This window comes from Tachyglossus aculeatus, chromosome 15 (genome assembly GCF_015852505.1).
Source record: "Tachyglossus aculeatus isolate mTacAcu1 chromosome 15, mTacAcu1.pri, whole genome shotgun sequence".
In the NCBI taxonomy this organism is placed as follows: Eukaryota; Metazoa; Chordata; class Mammalia; order Monotremata; family Tachyglossidae; genus Tachyglossus; species Tachyglossus aculeatus.
This window is the reverse complement of record NC_052080.1, coordinates 16,138,487-16,157,882: the sequence shown is the minus strand read 5'-3', so window position 1 is coordinate 16,157,882 and position 19,396 is coordinate 16,138,487. Positions and strand designations below refer to the sequence as shown.

The following is a 19,396-nucleotide window of genomic DNA, read 5'->3' as shown; positions in this document are numbered from 1 at the left end:
GCCTGGGATTTGTCCAGCAAGGGATGGCCTGGTGGTGGTCGCCTCGCCCGGGCCTCTGGGGCTGGGGAGGGGCATCAGAGGGTTGGCAAGTCCTGGTAGTTCCCCTCCTGCCCCCCCTAAAACCACTTTGAGCCCCGGGTTTCCCAAGGCCAAAGCAGAAAGTCCGGGCCCCTCGAGGTCTGCCTGTCCTCCTCCCTCTGAATGGCCGAGGGTCCCTGGACAGAGGGAGCTGGGGGAGGGTCGTGGTCGCAGCCTTAGGGGCAGGACCTCTGACCCCCTGTCTCTGGAGGGGGAAGGAATGACCCCCATAATTCATTCACTGGATCGTATTAATTAAGCGCTTACTGTGTGCGGGACACTGTACTAGGCGCTTGGAAAGTACAATTCAGCAATAAAGAGAGACAATCCCACACTTTAGAGAAGATCTGACCCCCATAACCCCCCCAACACACCCAGACACACACACACACACACACACACACACACACACACACACACACACACACACACACACACACACACACAGAGCCAGCACAGACTGGAGAGGGGGTGCACCGTGGTTCCCCCGGCCCCCACTCGCTTCAACGGGTGTAATAATAATAATAATTATTATTATTATAATTATGGCATTCCTTAAGCGCTTCCTATATGCAGGGACTGTCCTTCTTTATCGCCGTATTGCACTTTGTCCAGGGCTCCGCACACAGTGAGCGCTCAATAAATACGATTGACTGAATGAATGCCAAGCACTGTTCTAAGCGCCGGGGGTGGGGGGTACAAAGTCATCAGGTTGTCCCCCGTGGGGCTCATATTCTTCACCCCCGTTTTACAGAGGAGGGAGCTGAGGCCTTGAGAAGTGAAGTGACTGGGCCAAGGTCACACAGCAGACAAGTGGCAGGGCAGGGATTAGAACCCAGGTCCTTCTGCCTCCCAAGCCCGGGCTCTGGCCACTAGGCCATGGTGTAGACGGCCCGAGGTGTGGGAACCTTCTAGATTGGGTCGGGACCGTCTCTATATGTTGCCAACTTGTACTTTCCAAGCGCTTAGTACAGTGCTCCGCACATAGTAAGCGCTCAATAAGTACGATTGAATGAATGAACCCCCCTCCATCTCCCCAGCTTCCCCCCAACCCCAGAGCCTCCATGCCCGCAGTCTTGGGGACATGGGGACAGAGCAGGGCTATGTCGGGGGAGGGTGGAAATCAATCAATCGTATTTATTGAGCGCTTACTGTGTGCAGAGCACTGTACTAAGCGCTTGGAAATGCCCAGAGCCCTGGGAGGGGAGGGATAATTAATAACAACAATAATAACATTTGTTAAGCGCTTACTGTATGCCGGGTAATAAGAATAATAACATTTGTTAAGCACTTACTATATTCATTCAATAGTATTTATTGAGCGCTTACTGTGTGCAGAACGCTTACTATATGCCAGGTAATAATAATAATAATAATATTCGTTAAGCACTTACTGTATGCCAGGTAATAAGAATAATAACATTTGTTAAGCGCTTACTATATTCATTCAATCGTATTTATTGAGCGCTTACTGTGTGCAGAACGCTTACTATATGCCAGGTAATAATAATAATAATAATATTCCTTAAGCACTTACTGTATGCCAGGTAATAAGAATAATAACATTTGTTAAGCGCTCACTATATTCATTCAATCGTATTTATTGAGCGCTTACTGTGTGCAGAACGCTTACTATATGCCAGGTAATAATAATAATAATATTCGTTAAGCACTTACTGTATGCCAGGTAATAAGAATAATAACATTTATTAAGCGCTTACTATATTCATTCAATCGTATTTATTGAGTGCTTACTATGTGCAGAACGCTTACTATATGCCAGGTAATAATAATAATAATATTTTTAAGCACTTACTGTATGTCAGGTAATAAGAATAATAACATTTGTTAAGCACTTACTATATTCATTCAATCGTATTTATTGAGCGCTTACTATGTGCAGAACGCTTACTATATGTCAGGTAATAATAATAATAATATTTGTTAAGCACATACTGTATGCCAGGTAATAATAATAATAACAACATTTATTAAGTGCTTACTATATTCATTCAATCGTATTTACGAGCACGTACTGTGTGCAGAACGCTTACTATATGCCAGGTAATAATAATAATAATAATAATAATATTTGTTAAGCGCTTACTATATGCCAGGTAATAATAATAATAACATTTGTTAAGCGCTTACTATATGCCAGGTAATGATGATAATAACTTTTGTTAAGCGCTTAGTATATGCTGGGTAATAATAATAATAATAATAACATTCGTTAAGTGCTTACTATATGCCAGGTAATAATTATGATAACATTTGTTAAGCGCTTACTATATGCCAGGTAATAATAATAATAATAACATGTGTTAAGTGCTTACTATATGCCAGGTAATAATAATAATATTTGTTAAGCACTTACTATATGCCGGGTAACAATAATAATAATAATAATAATAATAATAATAATAATAATAATAATAATAATAATAACATTTGTTAAGCTCTTACTATATGCCAGGTACTAATACTAATAATAAAACATTTGCTAAGCGCTTACTATGTGCCGGGCACTGTACGGAATTCGAACCCATGACCTTCTGCCTCCCAGGCCCGAGCCACCAGGCCACGCTCCTTCTCATTCATTCATTCAATCGTATTTATTGAGCGCTTACTGTGCGCAGAGCACTGTACTAAGCGCTTGGAAAGTACAAGTTGTCTGTAAGGAGGGTACGACGTTGAGCGTTTACTATGTGCCAGGCCCTTTAAGCGCTGGGGTGGGTACAGAGGAGCAGCGTGGCTCAGTGGAAAGAGCCCGGGCTTTGGAGTCAGAGGTCATGGGTTCAAATCCTGCCTCCGCCACTTGTCAGCTGGGTGAGTTTGGGCAAGTCACTTCACTTCTCCGGGCCTCAGTTCCCACATCTGGTTTCCAGATGGAGGTGAAGACTGTGAGCCCCCCGTGGGTCAACCTGATCACCTTGTAACCTCCCCAGCGCTTAGCACAGTGCTTGGCATGTAGTAAGCGCTTAATAAATGCTATCATTATTGTTATTCTCTGTTATATACCATTATTGTTATTCAGATGAGTTCCCTAATCAATGCTATCGTTATTATTATCCTCGGGCCTCAGTGCCCTCACCTGAAAAATGGGGCTGAAGACCGTGAGCCCCCCGTGGGACAACCTGATCACCTTGTAACCTCCCCAGCGCTTAGCACAGTGCTTGGCACGTAGTAAGCGCTTAATAAATGCCATCATCATTATTATTATTACAGGCGAATTGGGTTGGATAGGCTCAGTAGAAAGAGCCCGAGGTTATGGGTTCAAATCCCGGCTCTGCCAATTGTCGGCTGACTTTGGGCAAGTCACTTCACTTCTCTGGGCCTCAGTTACCTCATCTGTAAAACGGGGATGAAGACCGTGAGCCCCCCGTGGGACAAGCCGATCACCTTGTAGCCTACCCGGCGCTTAGAACAGTGCTTCTGTATATATGTATATATGTTTGTACATATTTATTACTCTATTTATTTATTTCTTTATTTTACTTGTACATATCTATTCTATTTATTTTATTTTGTTAGTATGTCTGGTTTGTTCTCTGTCTCCCCCTTTTAGACTGTGAGCCCACTGGTGGGTAGGGCCTGTCTCTAGATGTTGCCAGTTTGTACTTCCCAAGCGCTTAGTACGGTGCTCTGCACATAGTAAGCGCTCCATAAATACGATTGGCGATGATGATGATGCTTTGCACATAGTAAGCGCTTAATAAATGCCATTATTATTATTATTATTATTATTATTATTATTATTATTATTATTAATGATGATGGCATTTGTTAAGCGCTTGCTACGTGCCAAGCGCTGTTGGAAACAGTCTCCGTGCCAGGTGGGGCACCCAGACTCCATGCCCATGTGAGAGAGGGGGGTCCTGGGTGGGTGGAGGGGGGCTTCGGGGTCGAGGATGGGCCCCAATCCGTGCCCCCCCTGGCAACGCGGGGGCAGGGGAAGGGGCGGCAGACAGAAGAACCAGGGCTTGGGACCTGGGTTCTAATCCCGCCTCCGCCACTTGTCTGCTGGGTGACTTGGGGCAATCCTGCCGCGTCCCGGTGACCCTGCCCCATGCCAACGCCTCTTCGCTGACCAGCTGTCCCGTCCCAACGCCCCTGTGCCATGCCGGTGACTCCCCACCCGGTGCCAACGGGGGCTGGCACACCCTCTGCCCCTTCCCAGCGCCCCTGCCCCAGCCCGGGGACTGGCAGACCCCCTGCCCCATCCCAGAGCCCCTGCCCCATCCCGGGGACTCCCCACCAGGTGCCAACGGGGCCTGGCACACCCCCTGCCCCATTTCCAGCGCCTCTGCCCCATCCCGGGGACTCCCCACCCGGTGCCAACGGGGCCTGGCACACCCCCTGCCCCATCCCAGCGCCCCTGCCCCATCCCGGTGACTCCTCACTCCATGCCAACGTGGGCTGGCAGACCCCCTGCCCCATTTCCAGCGCCCCTGCCCCATCCCGGGGACTCCCCACCCGGTGCCAACGGCGCCTGGCAGACCCCCTGCCCCATCGCCGCGCCCCTGCGGCGTGGCTTAGTGGAAAGAGCCCGGGCTTTGGAGCCAGAGGTCATGGGTTCAAATCCCGCCTCCGCCAACGGTCAGCTGTGTGACTTGGGGCAAGTCGCTTCACTTCTCTGGGCCTCAGTTCCCTCATCTGGAAAATGGGGATGAAGACTGTGAAACGGGGATTAAGACCTCGTGTCCTCTCCAGCGCTTAGAACAGTGCTTTGCACATAGTAAGCGCTTAATAAGTGGCGTCATCATTATTATTATCCCGGTGACTCCCCGCGTGGTGCCAACGGGGCCTGGCTCACCCTCCCTGCCCCAACCCGGGGACTCCGCACCCTATGCCAACGGCGCCTGGCACACCCCCCTGCCCCGTTTCCAGCGCCCCTGCCCCATCCCGGGGACTCCCCACCGGGTGCCAACAGCGCCTGGCACAACCTCTGCCCCAACCCGGGGACTCCCCACCCGGTGCCAACGGTGCCCGGAGGGACCCCTGCCCCATTTCCAGCGCCCCTGCCCCATCCCGGGGACTCCCCATCCGGTGCCAACGGCGCCCGTTACACCCCTTGCTCCATTTTCAGCGCCCCTGCCCCAGCCCGGGGACTCCCCACCAGGTGCCAACGGGGCCTGGCACACCCCTTGCCCCATTTCCAGCGCCCCTGCCCATCCCGGGGACTCCCCACCCGGTGCCAACGGGGCCTGGCAGACCCCTGCCCCATTTCCAGCGCCTCTGCCCCATCCCGGGGACTCCCCACCCGGTGCCAACGGGGCCTGGCAGACCCCTGCCCCATATCCAGCGCCCCTGCCCCATCCCGGGGACTCCCCACCCTGTGCCAACGGGGCCCGGCACCCCCTGTCCCATTTCCAGCGCCCCCGCCCCATCCCGGGGCCTCCCCACCCTGTGCCAACGGCGCCTGGCACAACCTCTGCCCCATCCCGGGGACTCCCCACCCGGTGCCACCGGCGCCCGGCACACCCCTTGCTCCATTTTCAGCAGCCCCTGCCCTAACCCGGGGACTCCCCACCCTGTGCCAACGGTGCCTGGCACACCCCCCTGCCCCGTTTCCAGCGCCCCTGCCCCATCCCGGGGACTCCCCACCGGGTGCCAACAGCGCCTGGCACAACCTCTGCCCCAACCCGGGGACTCCCCACCCGGTGCCAACGGTGCCCGGAGGGACCCCTGCCCCATTTCCAGCGCCCCTGCCCCATCCCGGGGACTCCCCATCCGGTGCCAACGGCGCCCGTTACACCCCTTGCTCCATTTTCAGCGCCCCTGCCCCAGCCCGGGGACTCCCCACCAGGTGCCAACGGGGCCTGGCACACCCCTTGCCCCATTTCCAGCGCCCCTGCCCATCCCGGGGACTCCCCACCCGGTGCCAACGGGGCCTGGCAGACCCCTGCCCCATTTCCAGCGCCTCTGCCCCATCCCGGGGACTCCCCACCCGGTGCCAACGGGGCCTGGCACACCCCTTGCCCCATTTCCAGCGCCCCTGCCCATCCCGGGGACTCCCCATCCGGTGCCAACGGCGCCCGTCACACCCCTTGCTCCATTTCCAGCGCCCCTGCCCCAGCCCGGGGACTCCCCACCCGGTGCCAACGGGGCCTGGCACACCCCTTGCCCCATTTCCAGCGCCCCTGCCCATCCCGGGGCCTCCCCACCCGGTGCCAACGGGGCCTGGCAGACCCCTGCCCCATTTCCAGCGCCTCTGCCCCATCCCGGGGACTCCCCACCCGGTGCCAACGGCGCCCGTTACACCCCTTGTTCCATTTCCAGCGCCCCTGCCCCATCCCGGGGACTCCCCACCCGGTGCCAACGGGGCCTGGCAGACCCCTGCCCCATATCCAGCGCCCCTGCCCCATCCCGGGGACTCCCCACCCTGTGCCAACGGGGCCCGGCACCCCCTGTCCCATTTCCAGCGCCCCCGCCCCATCCCGGGGCCTCCCCACCCGGTGCCACCGGCGCCTGGAACAACCTCTGCCCCATCCCGGGGACTCCCCACCCGGTGCCACCGGCGCCCGGCACACCCCTTGCTCCATTTTCAGCAGCCCCTGCCCTAACCCGGGGACTCCCCACCCTGTGCCAACGGGGCCTGGCAGACCCCCCTGCCCCGTTTCCAGCGCCCCTGCCCCATCCCGGGGACTCCCCACCGGGTGCCAACGGCGCCTGGCACAACCTCTGCCCCGTCCCGGGGCCTCCCCACCCGGTGCCAAAGGGGCCCGGTGGACCCCCTGCCCCATTTCCAGCGCCCCTGCCCCACCCCGGGGACTCCCCATCCGGTGCCAACGGCGCCCGTCACACCCCTTGCTCCATTTCCAGCGCCCCTGCCCCATCCCTGGGACTCCCCACCCGGTGCCAACGGGGCCCGGCACACCCCCTTGCTCCATTTCCAGCGGCCCTGCCCCACCCCGGGGCCTCCCCACCCGGTGCCAACGGGGCCCGGCAGACCCCCTGCCCCATTTCCAGCGCCCCTGCCCCATCCCGGGGCCTCCCCACCCGGTGCCCACGGCGCCCGGCACACCCTCTGCCCGACCCCGGGGCCTCCCCTCCCGGTGTCCGGGAGCCCCGCGCCCGGCCGGCCTGACCTGTACCAGCCGAGGCCCTTGTGGTAGCTGCGGTCGAAGAAGTGGGGCTCGGCGCCCACGGCTCGGACGTCGGGGTGCACCCGCAGGAACTCCAGCAGCGCCCGGGTGCCCCCCTTCTTCACCCCGATGATGATGGCCTGGGGCAGCTGCTGGCTGCCGGGGCCCCCGGAGAAGCTGGACAGGGCTCCGGGCGGCTGCGGGGGCAGCGGCCGGGGGGCGGCCCCGTCCTCCGGGGGGTCCTCCGGGGGGTCCTCCGGCGGCTCCTCCGGCTCCTCCGGGGGGTCCCGCGTCCCGGCCGGGGGGCCCCGGGGGAGGCCGGCGGGGGGCCCGGGGCGGGCGGGCAGGCGGGGCGCGGGGGCGCAGGAGCCGGCGCACGAATAGAAGAGGTAGAGCCACAGGCACAGCATGGCGAGGGGCAGCACCAGCCTCCTCCGCACCGGGGGGGGCCCCGCCGGGGGGGGCGCCGGGCCTCGAGGGAGGCCGGGGACGTCGAGGCCCGGGCCTCCCCCGCTGCCCCCGCTCAGGCCCATGGGCGGCCCGCGGGCACGGCGCGGGGCATGGCGCTCAGCACATGGCACCGCCCCCGGCCTCTCTGTCGGCCCCGGGGGCCCCCGCCGGGACGGGCATGGCTCCGGGCGGGGGGCACCGGCTCCTCCGGGCAACGGGGCACGGCCGATGCCCGCGATGGACGGACGGGCGCCTCGGTTACGCGCTCAGCTCGGACTGGGCTAAGCGCTCTGCTCCGATTTTGTTGCGCGGTCAGCTCCCACTGGGCTAAGCGCTCTGCTCCGGCTCGGTTGCGCGTTCAACTCGGATTGGGCTAAGCGCTCTGCTCCGATTTTGTTGCGCGTTCAACTCGGATTAGGCTAAACGCTCTGCTCCGATTTTGTCGCGCGTTCAGCTTGGATTGGGCGAAACGCTCCGCTCCGACTCGGTTGCGCCTTCGGCTCGGATTAGGCTAAGCGCTCTGCTCCGATTTTGTTGCGCGTTCAACTCGGATTAGGCTAAGTGCTCTGCTCCGATTTTCTTGCGCGTTCAGCTTGGACTGGGCTAAACGCTCCGCTCCGACTCGGTTGCGCCTTCAGCTCGGATTAGGCGAAACGCTCTGCTCCGATTTTGCTGCGCGTTCAACTCGGATTAGGCTAAACGCTCTGCTCCGATTTTGTCGCGCGTTCAGCTTGGACTGGGCGAAACGCTCCGCTCCGACTCGGTTGCGCCTTCGGCTTGGATTGGGCTAAACGCTCAGCTCCGATTTTGCTGCGCGTTCAGTTTGGATTGGGCTAAACGCTCTGCTCCGATTTTGTTGCGCGTTCAGCTTGGAATTGGGCGAAACGCTCCGCTCCGACTCGGTTGCGCCTTCGGCTCGGATTAGGCTAAGCGCTCTGCTCCGATTTTGTTGCGCGTTCAGCTTGGACTGGGCTAAACGCTCCGCTCCGACTCGGTTGCGCCTTCGGCTTGGATTGGGCTAAACGCTCAGCTCCGATTTTGCTGCGCGTTCAGCTTGGATTGGGCGAAACGCTCTGCTCCGACTTGGTTGCGCATTCAGCTCCGATTGGGCTAAGCGCTCTGCTCCGACTCGGTTGCGCCTTCAGCTCGGACTGAGCTAAACGCTCTGCTCCGATTTTGCTGCGCGGTCGGATCCGACTGCGCTAAACGCTCTGCTCCGACTCGGTTGCGCGTTCGGCTTGGATTGGGCTAAGCGCTCAGCTCCGATTTTGTTGCGCGGTCCGCTCCGACTGCGCTAAACGCTCTGCCCCGACTCGGTTGCGCGTTCAGCTCCGACTTGGCTAAACGCTCGGCTCCGATTGTGCTGCAAGTTCAGCTCCGAGCTGGCGACAAGTTCAGCTCCGATTGCGCTGCACGCTCAGCTCCGATCTGGCGGCAAGTTCAGCTCCGATTGCGCTGCACGCTCAGCTCCGATCTGGCGACAAGTTCAGCTCCGATTTGGCGACAAGTTCAGCTCCGATTTGGCGACAAGTTCCGCTCCGATTTGGCTGCAGGCTCAGCTCGGATTGTGCCGCACGTTGAGCTCCGATCCGGCTACAAGTTCAGCTCGGATCGTGCCGCCCGCTCCGCTCCGATTTGGCTACAAATTCAGCTCCGATCTGGCGACAAGTTCGGCTCCGATTTGGCCGCGCGCTCAGCTCGGATTGCGCTGCGCGCTCCGCACCGCTCCGCTCCGCGGTGGAGTTGGTCGCGGGCTCAGCCCGGATTGTGCCGCACGCACCGCTCCGGCTCCGACTGTCCGCCTCCGGCCCCGACCGGCCGAGACAGCCCCGGCTCCTCTGGGAGGCGGAGGGCCGGCGGGGAGGAGGAACCTGCGGGAGGAGGAGCTGGGGAAATCGAGGCTGGGAGGGGCCTGGGGAGGAGCAGGAGGAGGAGGAGGAGGAGCAGGAGAAGAAGGAGGCGGAGCTGGGGAAATCGAGGCTGGGAGGGGCCTGGGGAGGAGGAGAAGGAGAGGAGGAGGAGAAAAGGAGGAGGAGGAGGAGGAGAGGAGGAGGAGGAGAGGAGGAGGAGGAGAAGAGGTGGAGGAAAGGCAGAGGGGAGGAGGAGGAGGAGAAGAAGAGGAGGAGCAGGAGGAGAGGAGGTGAAGAGGAGGAGGAGAAGGAGGAGAGGAGCAGGAGGAGGAGAGGAGGAGCAGAAGGAGAGGAGGAGAAGAGGAGGAGGAGAAGGAGAAAAGGAGGAGGAGAAAGAGAGTAGGAGGAGAAGGAGAAAAGGAGGAGGAGGAGGAGGAGGGGAGGAGGAGAAGAAGAGGAGGAGGAGAAGGAGAAAAGGAGGAGGAGAAAGGGAGTAGGAGGAGAAGGAGAAGAGGAGGAGGAGGAGAGGAGGAGGAGGAAGAGAGGAGGAGCAGGAGGAGGAGGAGAGGAGGAGGAGGAGAGGAGGAGGAGGAGAAGAGGTGGAGGAAAGGCAGAGGGGAGGAGGAGGAGGAGAAGAAGAGGAGGAGCAGGAGGAGAGGAGGTGAAGAGGAGGAGGAGAAGGAGGAGAGGAGCAGGAGGAGGAGAGAAGGAGCAGAAGGAGAGGAGGAGGAGGAGAAGAGGAGGAGGAGAAGGAGAAAAGGAGGGGGAGAAAGGGAGTAGGAGGAGAAGGAGAAAAGGAGGAGGAGGAGAGGAGGAGGAGGAGAGGAGGAGGAGGAGGAGAAGAGGAAGAGCAGGAGGAGGAGGGGAGGGGGTCTTCTCCCATGATGGACAGCCGGCGGGCCGATAGAGGAGCCGGTCCTGGATGCAAATGAGGCTCTTTTGTGGACGGAGCAATAGCCAACCCTCTCCCCTGCCAGGGAGTGGCGAGGGACCGAGGATGGGTGGCCACCACACTGGCCCCGGCGAGGAGGGCGTGGGGAGGGGCTGGGCGGCACGGATGGCCCCCTCTTCTCCCTCGCGTCCCCCCTCCATCCGGACTTCGGGGCCTGCCGAGATGAGGAATGAGCCACCGGGCGAGCAGGAGCGCAACGCTGCGCAGAGGGAGGGCGGAGACGGGGATCAACCCTGAAGCGCCCAGGCTGGAGGAGGGGGGCGGGAGACGGTCACCCTCCCCCTCGCCATCCCCCTACCCAACCCCTTCTTCCTCCGGCACTCATCCAGCGCTTAGGACAGTGCTGGGCACACAGTAAGCACTTAACAAATACCATCATCATTATTATCATCATTATCATTATTATTGTCCCCTGATCTCTTTCGCTCGGGCCTATTTCCTCTAGTATAATAGTAATAATCATTAATTATAATAATTAACTATATTATTAATACTATAATAATGATTACGGTATCTGTTAAGCGATTACTATGTGCCAAGCACTGTTCTAAGCGCTGGGGTAGTTACAAGGTGATCAGGTTGTCCCACGTGGGGCTCACCGTCTTAATCCCTATTTTCCAGATGAGGGAACTGAGGAACAGAGAAGTGAAGTGACTTGCCCAAGGTCACACAGCTGACAATTGGCAGACCCGGGATTTGAACCCATGACCTCTGACTCCAAAGCCCGGGCTCTTTCCACTGAGCCACGCTGCTTCTCTGTGAGCCCTCCGTGGGACAACCTGATCACCATGTAACCTCCCCAGCGCTTAGAACAGTGTTTCGCACATAGTAAGTGCTTAATAAATGACATTTAAAAAAAGTGGCAGAGCAGGATTAGAACCCATGCCCTCTGACTCCCAAGGCCTTGCTTTTTCCACTAAGTCACACTGCTTCTCATAACGCCCCCTCTCCACTACCCCTGTGGGGGGGGGGGGGGGCTTCCTCCTCCTCCTCCTCTTACATGGAAGGAGGGGATGGGGGTCTCTCCAGAAAACTTTCCGGACTCCTTAGGAAAGCTTCGGCTCTTTCGAAGAGGGAAAGGGGGACAAAAACCCTAAATAATTGGGGGTGAGGGGTGGAGGGAGCTGGGGTGAAGTGGACTGTGTCCAGCCAGAGCCCTTAGGAAGGTTTGGAGAGACTTAAGTTCTTTGTCTTTTCCTCCTTCCATTCAAAGCTTTGACTCCTTTTCCCATCCTGCCACCTCCAGCTTCTGTAATAATAACAAGTAATAATAATAATTTTCTGGTGGTTGTTAAGTGCTTACCATTGCTCCAGGCACTGTGGCATTTGCTCCACCCCCCCCCCCCCCCGGCTTTTCTGCCACCCCCGGGGCCAATGTCAATCAATCAATCCTATTGACTGAGTGCTTACTGTGTGCAGAGCACTGCACTAAGAGCTTGGGAAAGTACACTCCAGCAATAATACGACAGGGAGAGTTCCGTCTGAGGTGGAGAAGGGGAGATGCTGATATCAAGCCGTCACCGAAACCTGCCGGTCTCACCTCCGCAACATTGCCAAGATCCGCCCTTTCCTCTCCATCCAAAGCGCTACCCTGCTCGTTCAAGCTCTCATCCTATCCCGTCTGGATTACTGTATCAGCCTCCTCTCGGATCTCCCATCCTCCTGTCTCTCCCCACTTCAATCCATACTTCACACCGCTGCCCAGATTGTCTTTGTCCAGAAACGCTCTGGGCATTACTACCCTCCTCAAAAATCTCCAGTGGCTACCAATCAACCTACGCATCAGTCATCATCATCAATCATATTTATTGAGCGCTTACTGTGTGCACAGCACTGTACTAAGCGCTTGGGAAGTATAAGTTGGCAACATATAGAGACAGTCCCTACCCAACAGTGGGCTCACAATCTAAAATGTAGATATGTACAAGCAAAATAAATAAATAAATAAATAGAGTAATAAATATGTACAAACATATATACATATATACAGGCGCTGTGGGGAAGGGAAGGAGGTAAGATGGGGGGATGGAGAAGGGGACGAGGGGGAGAGGAAGGAAGGGGCTCAGTCTGGGAAGGCCTCCTGGAGGAGGTGAGCTCTCATTAGGGCCTTGAAGGGAGGAAGAGAGCTAGCTTGGCGGATGGGCAGAGGGAGGGCAATCCAGGCCCGGGGAATGACGTATATATGTATATATGTATATATATATGTATATATGTTTGTACATATTTATTACTCTATTTATTTATTTATTTAACTTGTACATATCTATCCTATTTATTTTATTTTGTTAGTATGTTTGGTTTTGTACTCTGTCTCCCCCTTTTAGACTGTGAGCCCACTGTTGGGTAGGGACTGTCTCTATGTTGCCAATTTGTACTTTCCAAGCGCTTAGTACAGTCCTCTGCACATAGTAAGCGCTCAATAAATACGATTAATGATGATGATGATGATGACGTGGGCCGGAGGCCGATGGCGGGACAGGCGAGAACGAGGTACAGTAAGGAGATTAGCGGCAGAGGAGTGGAGGGTGCGGGCTGGGCTGTAGAAGGAGAGAAGGGAGGTGAGGTAGGAGGGGGCGAGGTGATGGAGAGCCTTGAAGCCCAGGGTGAGGAGTTTCTGCCTGATGCGCAGATTGATTGGTAGCCACTGGAGATTTTTGAGGAGGGGAGTAACATGCCCAGAGCGTTTCTGGACAAAGACAATCCGGGCAGCAGCGTGAAGTATGGATTGAAGTGGGGAGAGACACGAGGATGGGAGATCAGAGAGAAGGCTGATGCAGTAGCCCAGATGAGATAGAATGAGAGCTTGAACGAGCAGGGTAGCGGTTTGGATGGAGAGGAAAGGGTGGATCTTGGCAATGTTGCGGAGCTGAGACTGGCAGGTTTTGGTGACGGCTTGGATGTGAGGTGTGAATGAGAGAGCGGAGTCGAGGATGACACCAAGGTTGTGGGCTTGTGAGATGGGAAGGATGGTAGTGCCGTCAACAGAGATGGGAAAGTCAGGGAGAGGGCAGGGTTTGGGAGGGAAGACAAGGTGTTCAGTCTTGGACATGTTGAGTTTTAGGTGGCGGGCAGACATCCAGATGGAGATGTCCTAAAGGCAGGAGGAGATGCGAGCCTGGAGAGAGCGGGAGAGAGCAGGGGCAGAGATGTAGAGCTGGGTGTCATCAGCGTACAGATGATAGTTGAAGCAGTGGGCGTGAATGAGGTCACCAAGGGAGTGCGTGTAGATTCAATGCCGATCTAAGCGCCAGGGAGGATACAAGGCGATCGGGTTGTCCCACAAGGGGCTCACGGTCTCGATCCCCATTTCACAGATGAGGTACTGAGGCCCAGAGAAGTGAAGTGACTTGCCCAAAATCACCCGGCTGATGATTGGCGGAGCCAGGGTTCGAACCCATAACCTCGGACTCCCAAGCCCGCGCTCTTTCTGCCGAGCCGCACTGCTCCTCTACCTGCTCCATGCTCCGTGCACATCATTAACAAAATTAATAGAATAGTAAATATGTATGAGTAAAAGAAATAGAGTAATAAATCTGAACCAATCTCAGTAGGGCTCTGAAGGGAGGAAGACCCGCTTGGGGCTCACGGTCTTAATTCCCATTTCACGGATGAGGGAACGGAGGCTCGGAGAAGCGAAGAAGTGACTTGCCCAAGGTCCCACGGCAGACAAGTGGAGGAGTCAGGGTTTGAACCCAGGACCTTCTGACTCCCAGGTCCGTGCTGTAGCCACTTGCTCATGCCGCTTCTCATCATTCATTAATTCATTCATTCAATCATATTTATTGAGTGCTTACTGTGTGCAGAGCACTGTACTAAGCGCTTGGCAAGTCCAAGTTGGCAACATATAGAGACGGTCCCTACCCAACAGCGGGCTCACAGTCTAGAAGGGGGAGACAGACAACAAAACGAAATATATTAACAAAATAAAATAAGTAGAATAAATATGCACAAATAAAATAGATTAATAAAGTCATACATATACATATATACATGATGATGATGATGATGATGAAGTAGTGAGAAGCAGCGTGGCTCAGCGGAGAGATCCCGCGCTTTGGAATCTGAGGTCAGGGGTTCGAATCCCAGCTCTGCCACTCGTCAACTGGGTGACTCTGGGCGAGTCACTTCACTTCTCTGGGCCTCCGTCGCCTCATCTGAAAAATGGGGATGAAGACTGGGAGCCCCCGGTGGGACCATTTGATCGCCTTGGATCCTCCCCGGCACATAGAACGGCGCTTGGCCCATAGTAAGCGCTTCAGAAATGCCACAGAAAAAGTATGGACCGGAGTGGGGAGAGGCCGGAGGAGTGAAGGTCAGCGAGGGGGCCGATCCCATAATCGAGCTGAGATCACCCAAAGTGTCCACAGTAATAATGATAAATAATTATGGCAATTGTCAAGTGCTTACTGTGTGCAGAGGACTGTTCTAAGCGCCGGGAAGGATACAAGGCGATTGGGTTGCCCCACGTGGGGCTCGCAGACATAATCCCCATTTTCCAGATGAGGTCACTGAGGCATAGAGGAAGCTAAGTGACTTGCCCAAAGTCACCCAGCTGACAATCGGCAGAGCCGGGATTTGAACCCATGACCTCTGACTCCCAAGCCCAGGCTCTTTCCACTGAGCCACGCTGCCCCATCCCAGCATGGTGGCCGTTTGACCTAGGAGGAAGGAACAGATTCTGGAGTTGCCATGGAAGAAATATTGCCCTCGGGTCGTCTGGACAAGCGGGTCTCACTCTCACGAAGAAGTAGCCCCTTGGCCAGAGAAACAGGACCCTTCGTTGGATGTCTTCTGCAGGGAAGGCTTCCTGGAGGAGGTGTGATTTCAGAAAGACGTGGGAGATGGGGAGAGCATCAGTCTGCCAGATGGAAAGCAGGAGGAAATTTCGCTGAAGTTTACCATGGAGGAGAGCAGTAATATTACAATGATAACTGTACTTGTTAAGCCCTTACTATGTAGCAAACACCGTTCTACGTTCTGGGATAGATCCAAGTTAATTCCCAGGCTGAGCCCCAACCTACCTCTCCCTCACAAAGCTGGACACAAGCAGGAGGTTGTTGAGAGATGACAGTTGGCAGTGAGAGAGAGCGCCGAGTACAGTGCCTGGCACATAGTGAGCACTTAACACACACCATAATTACCAATGGTGTTGCCCCATAAGCAGGTTGGTTGGAGAGAGGCAGAGAATGAAAAGCAGTATGGCCTAGTGGAAAGAGCGTGGGCCTGGGAGCTAGAGGGACTGAGTTCGAATCCTGGCCCCACCACTCACCTGCTGTGTGACTTTGGGCCAGCCGCTCAACTTCTCTGTGCCTCGGTTACCTCACTGTAGAAAATGAGAATTAAGACTCTGTGTCCGAGGTGAGACACGGACCGTGTCTGACCTGATGATCTTGTATCCACCCGACGACGAGTCCAGTGCTCTGCGTAGTAAGCGCTCGATAAATACCATCGATTGATTGATAATGATTGTGATATTTATGACTCTCTTTCCATAGGGCAAACGCCGTGGTAGGGAGCAGGATGAAACAGATGAGACACCGTCCCTGCCCCACACAGGGCTGGAGGTCTAGCGGGGCGGAAGACCAGGTATCGAATCTTTATTTTAATAATAATGATAATAATCATCATGACATTTGTTAAGCGCTGATTATGTGCAGAACACCGTTCTAAGCGCTGGGGAGGCTGCAAGGCGATCGGGTTGTCCCACGGGAGGCTCACAGTTTTCATCCCCATTTTCCAGGTGAGGGAACTGAGGCCCAGAGAAGTGAAGTGACTCGCCCCAAGTCCCACAGCTGCCATTTGGCGGAGCCGGGATTTGAACCCATGACCTCTGACTCCAAAGCCCGGGCTCTCTCCACTGGGCCACACTGCTCCTCTACCTGCTCCATGCTCTGTGCACATCCTTAACAAAATCAATAGAATAGTAAATATGTATGAGTAAAATGAATAGAGTAATAAATCTGAACAAATGTATCCAAGTGCTGTGGGGAGGGGAAGGAGGTAGGCCAGCGGGCTGGGGGGAGGATGTGGAGGAGGAGAGGAAAAAGGGGGCTCAGTCTGGGAAAGCCTCCCGGAGGAGGTGAGCTCTCACTAGGGCTCTGAAGGGAGGAAGACCCGCTTGGGGCTCACGGTCTTAATTCCCATTTCACGGATGAGGGAACGGAGGCCCGGAGAAGCGAAGTGACTTGCCCCAGGTCCCACTGCAGGCAAGTGGCGGAGGCAGGATTTGAACCCATGCCCTTCTGCCTCCCAGGCCCGCGCTCTAGCCACTTGTTCATGCCGCTTCTGATTCATTCATTCATTCAATCGTATTGATTGAGCACTCACTGTGTGCAGAGCACTGTACTAAGCGCTTGGGAAGTCCAAGTACAGATGAGGGAACTGAGGCACAGAGAAGTGAAGTGATTTGCCCAAGTCCCCGCAGCAATCGGGTGGCAGAGCTGGGATTAGCCCACATAACCTTCCGACTCCCAGGCTCGTGCTCCGCGAGCTCCAACCAGCCAAACTCCCATCCCTTCCGGATAGGATAAGTGCTTGGATCTGTGGGGTAGCAGCTTGGAAAGGGCGGATTTTAGAAATGGGAAGATGAAACCTCCAGGATTTGGTGAGAAGTTGAATATATATGCAGGTTGAATGAAGGATGAGCCGAGGAGAACGCCAAGGTTACCAAATGAGAGATCAGTTGAGCACCGTGTCAAGGTGACAGGCTTGAGAAGAAGCAGTGTGGCTCAGTGGACAGAGCCCGGGCTTGGGAGTCAGAGGTCACGGGTTCCAATCCCGCCTCCGCCACCTGTCAGCCGTGCCTCAGTTCCCTCATACGAAGAATGGGGACTAATGGGGGCTGTGAGCCCCCCCATGGGACAGCCTTAATTACCTTGTATTCCCCAGAACTTGGAACAGTGCTTGCACATAGGAAGCGCTTAACAAATACCAACATTATTATTATTATTAATTATTATTATTATTCATTAATAAGGGGCAGGGAGGATGGTGGCGTTGTCTACAGGTGGGAAAGCCATTGGAAGAGGAGTGTTTGGGTGGAGATGAGGAACGTCTGGGTGGGAATACGAGGACTTGGAGTGGCGGAGTCAGGGTTTGAACCCAGGACCTTCTGACTCCCAGGCCCGTGCTCTTGCCACTTGCTCATGCCGCTTCTCATCATTCATTCATCCATTCATTCATTCAATCCATCGTATTTATCGAGCGTTTACTGTGTGCAGAGCACTGTACTAAGCGCTTGGGAAGTCCAAGTCGGCAACATCTAGAGACGGTCCCTACCCAACAGCGGGCTCACAGTCTAGAAGGGGGAGACAGACAACAAAACGAAAACATATTAACAAAATAAAACAAATAGAATAAATATGCACAAATAAAATAGAGTAATAAAGTCATACAAACATATACATATATACATGATGATGATGATGATGATGAAATAGTAAGAAGCAGCGTGGCTCAGCGGAGAGATCCCGCGCTTTGGAGTCTGAGGTCAGGGGTTCGAATCCCCGCTCCGCCACTCGTCAACTGGGTGACTCTGGGCGAGTCGCTTCACTTCTCTGGGCTTCTGTCTCCTCATCTGGAAAATGGGGATGAAGACTGGGAGACCCCGGTGGGACCATTTGATCGCCTTGGATCCTCCCCGGCGCTTAGAACACTGCTTGGCACACAGTAAGCGCTTCAGAAATGCCACAGAAAAAGTATGGACCGGAGTGGGGAGAGGCTGGAGGCATGAAGGTCAGTGAGGAGGCCGATCCCATAATCGAGCTGAGATCACCCAAAGTGTCCATAGTAATAATAATAAAAAATGATGGCATTTGTCAAGTGCTTACTGTGTGCAGAGTACTGTTCTAAGTGCCGGGGAGGATACAAGGCGATCGGGTTGTCCCACGAGGGGCTCACGGTCTCGATCCCCATTTCACAGTTGAGGTACTGAGGCCCAGAGAAGTGAAGTGACTCGCCCAAAGTCACCTGGCTGACGATTGGCGGAGCTGAGGTTCAAACCCATGACCTCGGACTCCCAAGCCCGCGCTCTCTCCGCCAAGCCGCACTGCTCCTCTACCTGCTCCATGCTCCGTGCACATCATTAACAAAATGATTAGAATAGGAAATATGTACGAATAAAATAAATAGAGTAATAAATCTGAACCAATCTCAGCAGGGCTCTGAAGGGAGGAAGACCCGCTTGGGGCTCACGGTCTTAAGTCCCATTTCACGGATGAGGGAACGGTGGCCCGCATAAGCGAAGAAGTGACTTGCCCAAGGTCCCACGGCAGACAAGTGGAGGAGTCAGGGTTTGAACCCAGGACCTTCTGACTCCCAGGCCCGTGCTCTAGCCACTTGCTCATGCGGCTTCTCATCATTCATTAATTCATTCATTCAATCATATTTATTGAGTGTTTACTGTGTGCAGAGCACTGTACTCAGCGCTTGGCAAGTCCAAGTTGGCAACATATAGAGACGGTCCCTACCCAACAGCAGGCTCACAGTCTAGAAGGGGGAGACAGACAACAAAACGAAATATATTAACAAAATAAAATACGTATAATAAATATGCACAAATAAAATAGATTAATAAAGTCATACAAACATATACATATATACATGATGATGATGATGATGATGAAGTAGCGAGAAGCAGCGTGGCTCAGCGGAGAGATCCCGCGCTTTGGAATCTGAGGTCAGGGGTTCGAATCCCAGCTCCGCCACTCGTCAGCTGGGTGACTCTGGGAGAGTCGCTTCACTTCTCTGGGCCTCCGTCCCCTCATCTGGAAAATGGGGATGAAGACTGGGTGCCCCCGCTGGGACCATTTGATCGCCTTGGATCCTCCCCGGCGCTTAGAACACAGCTTGGCCCATAGTATGTGCTTCAGAAATGCCACAGAAAAAGTATGGACCGGAGTGGGGAGAGGCCGGAGGAGTGAAGGTCAGCGAGGGAGCCAATCCCATAATCGAGCTGAGATCACCCAAAGTGTCCACAG

At 55.3% G+C, this 19,396-nt stretch overlaps 1 protein-coding gene across 1 annotated transcript in view; it reads right to left on the bottom strand.

Annotated features, from left to right (window-relative positions):
* HS3ST3B1 (heparan sulfate-glucosamine 3-sulfotransferase 3B1) overlaps nt 1-7,699 on the bottom strand; it is a 45,164-nt gene extending 37,465 nt beyond the window's left edge. Inside the window, exon 1 of the mRNA XM_038757142.1 lies at nt 7,170-7,699. Coding sequence (XP_038613070.1) covers nt 7,170-7,699 — 530 coding nt within the window. The remainder of the gene's footprint in view (nt 1-7,169) is intronic.
* Nucleotides 7,700-19,396: the final 11,697 nt, after the last annotated feature.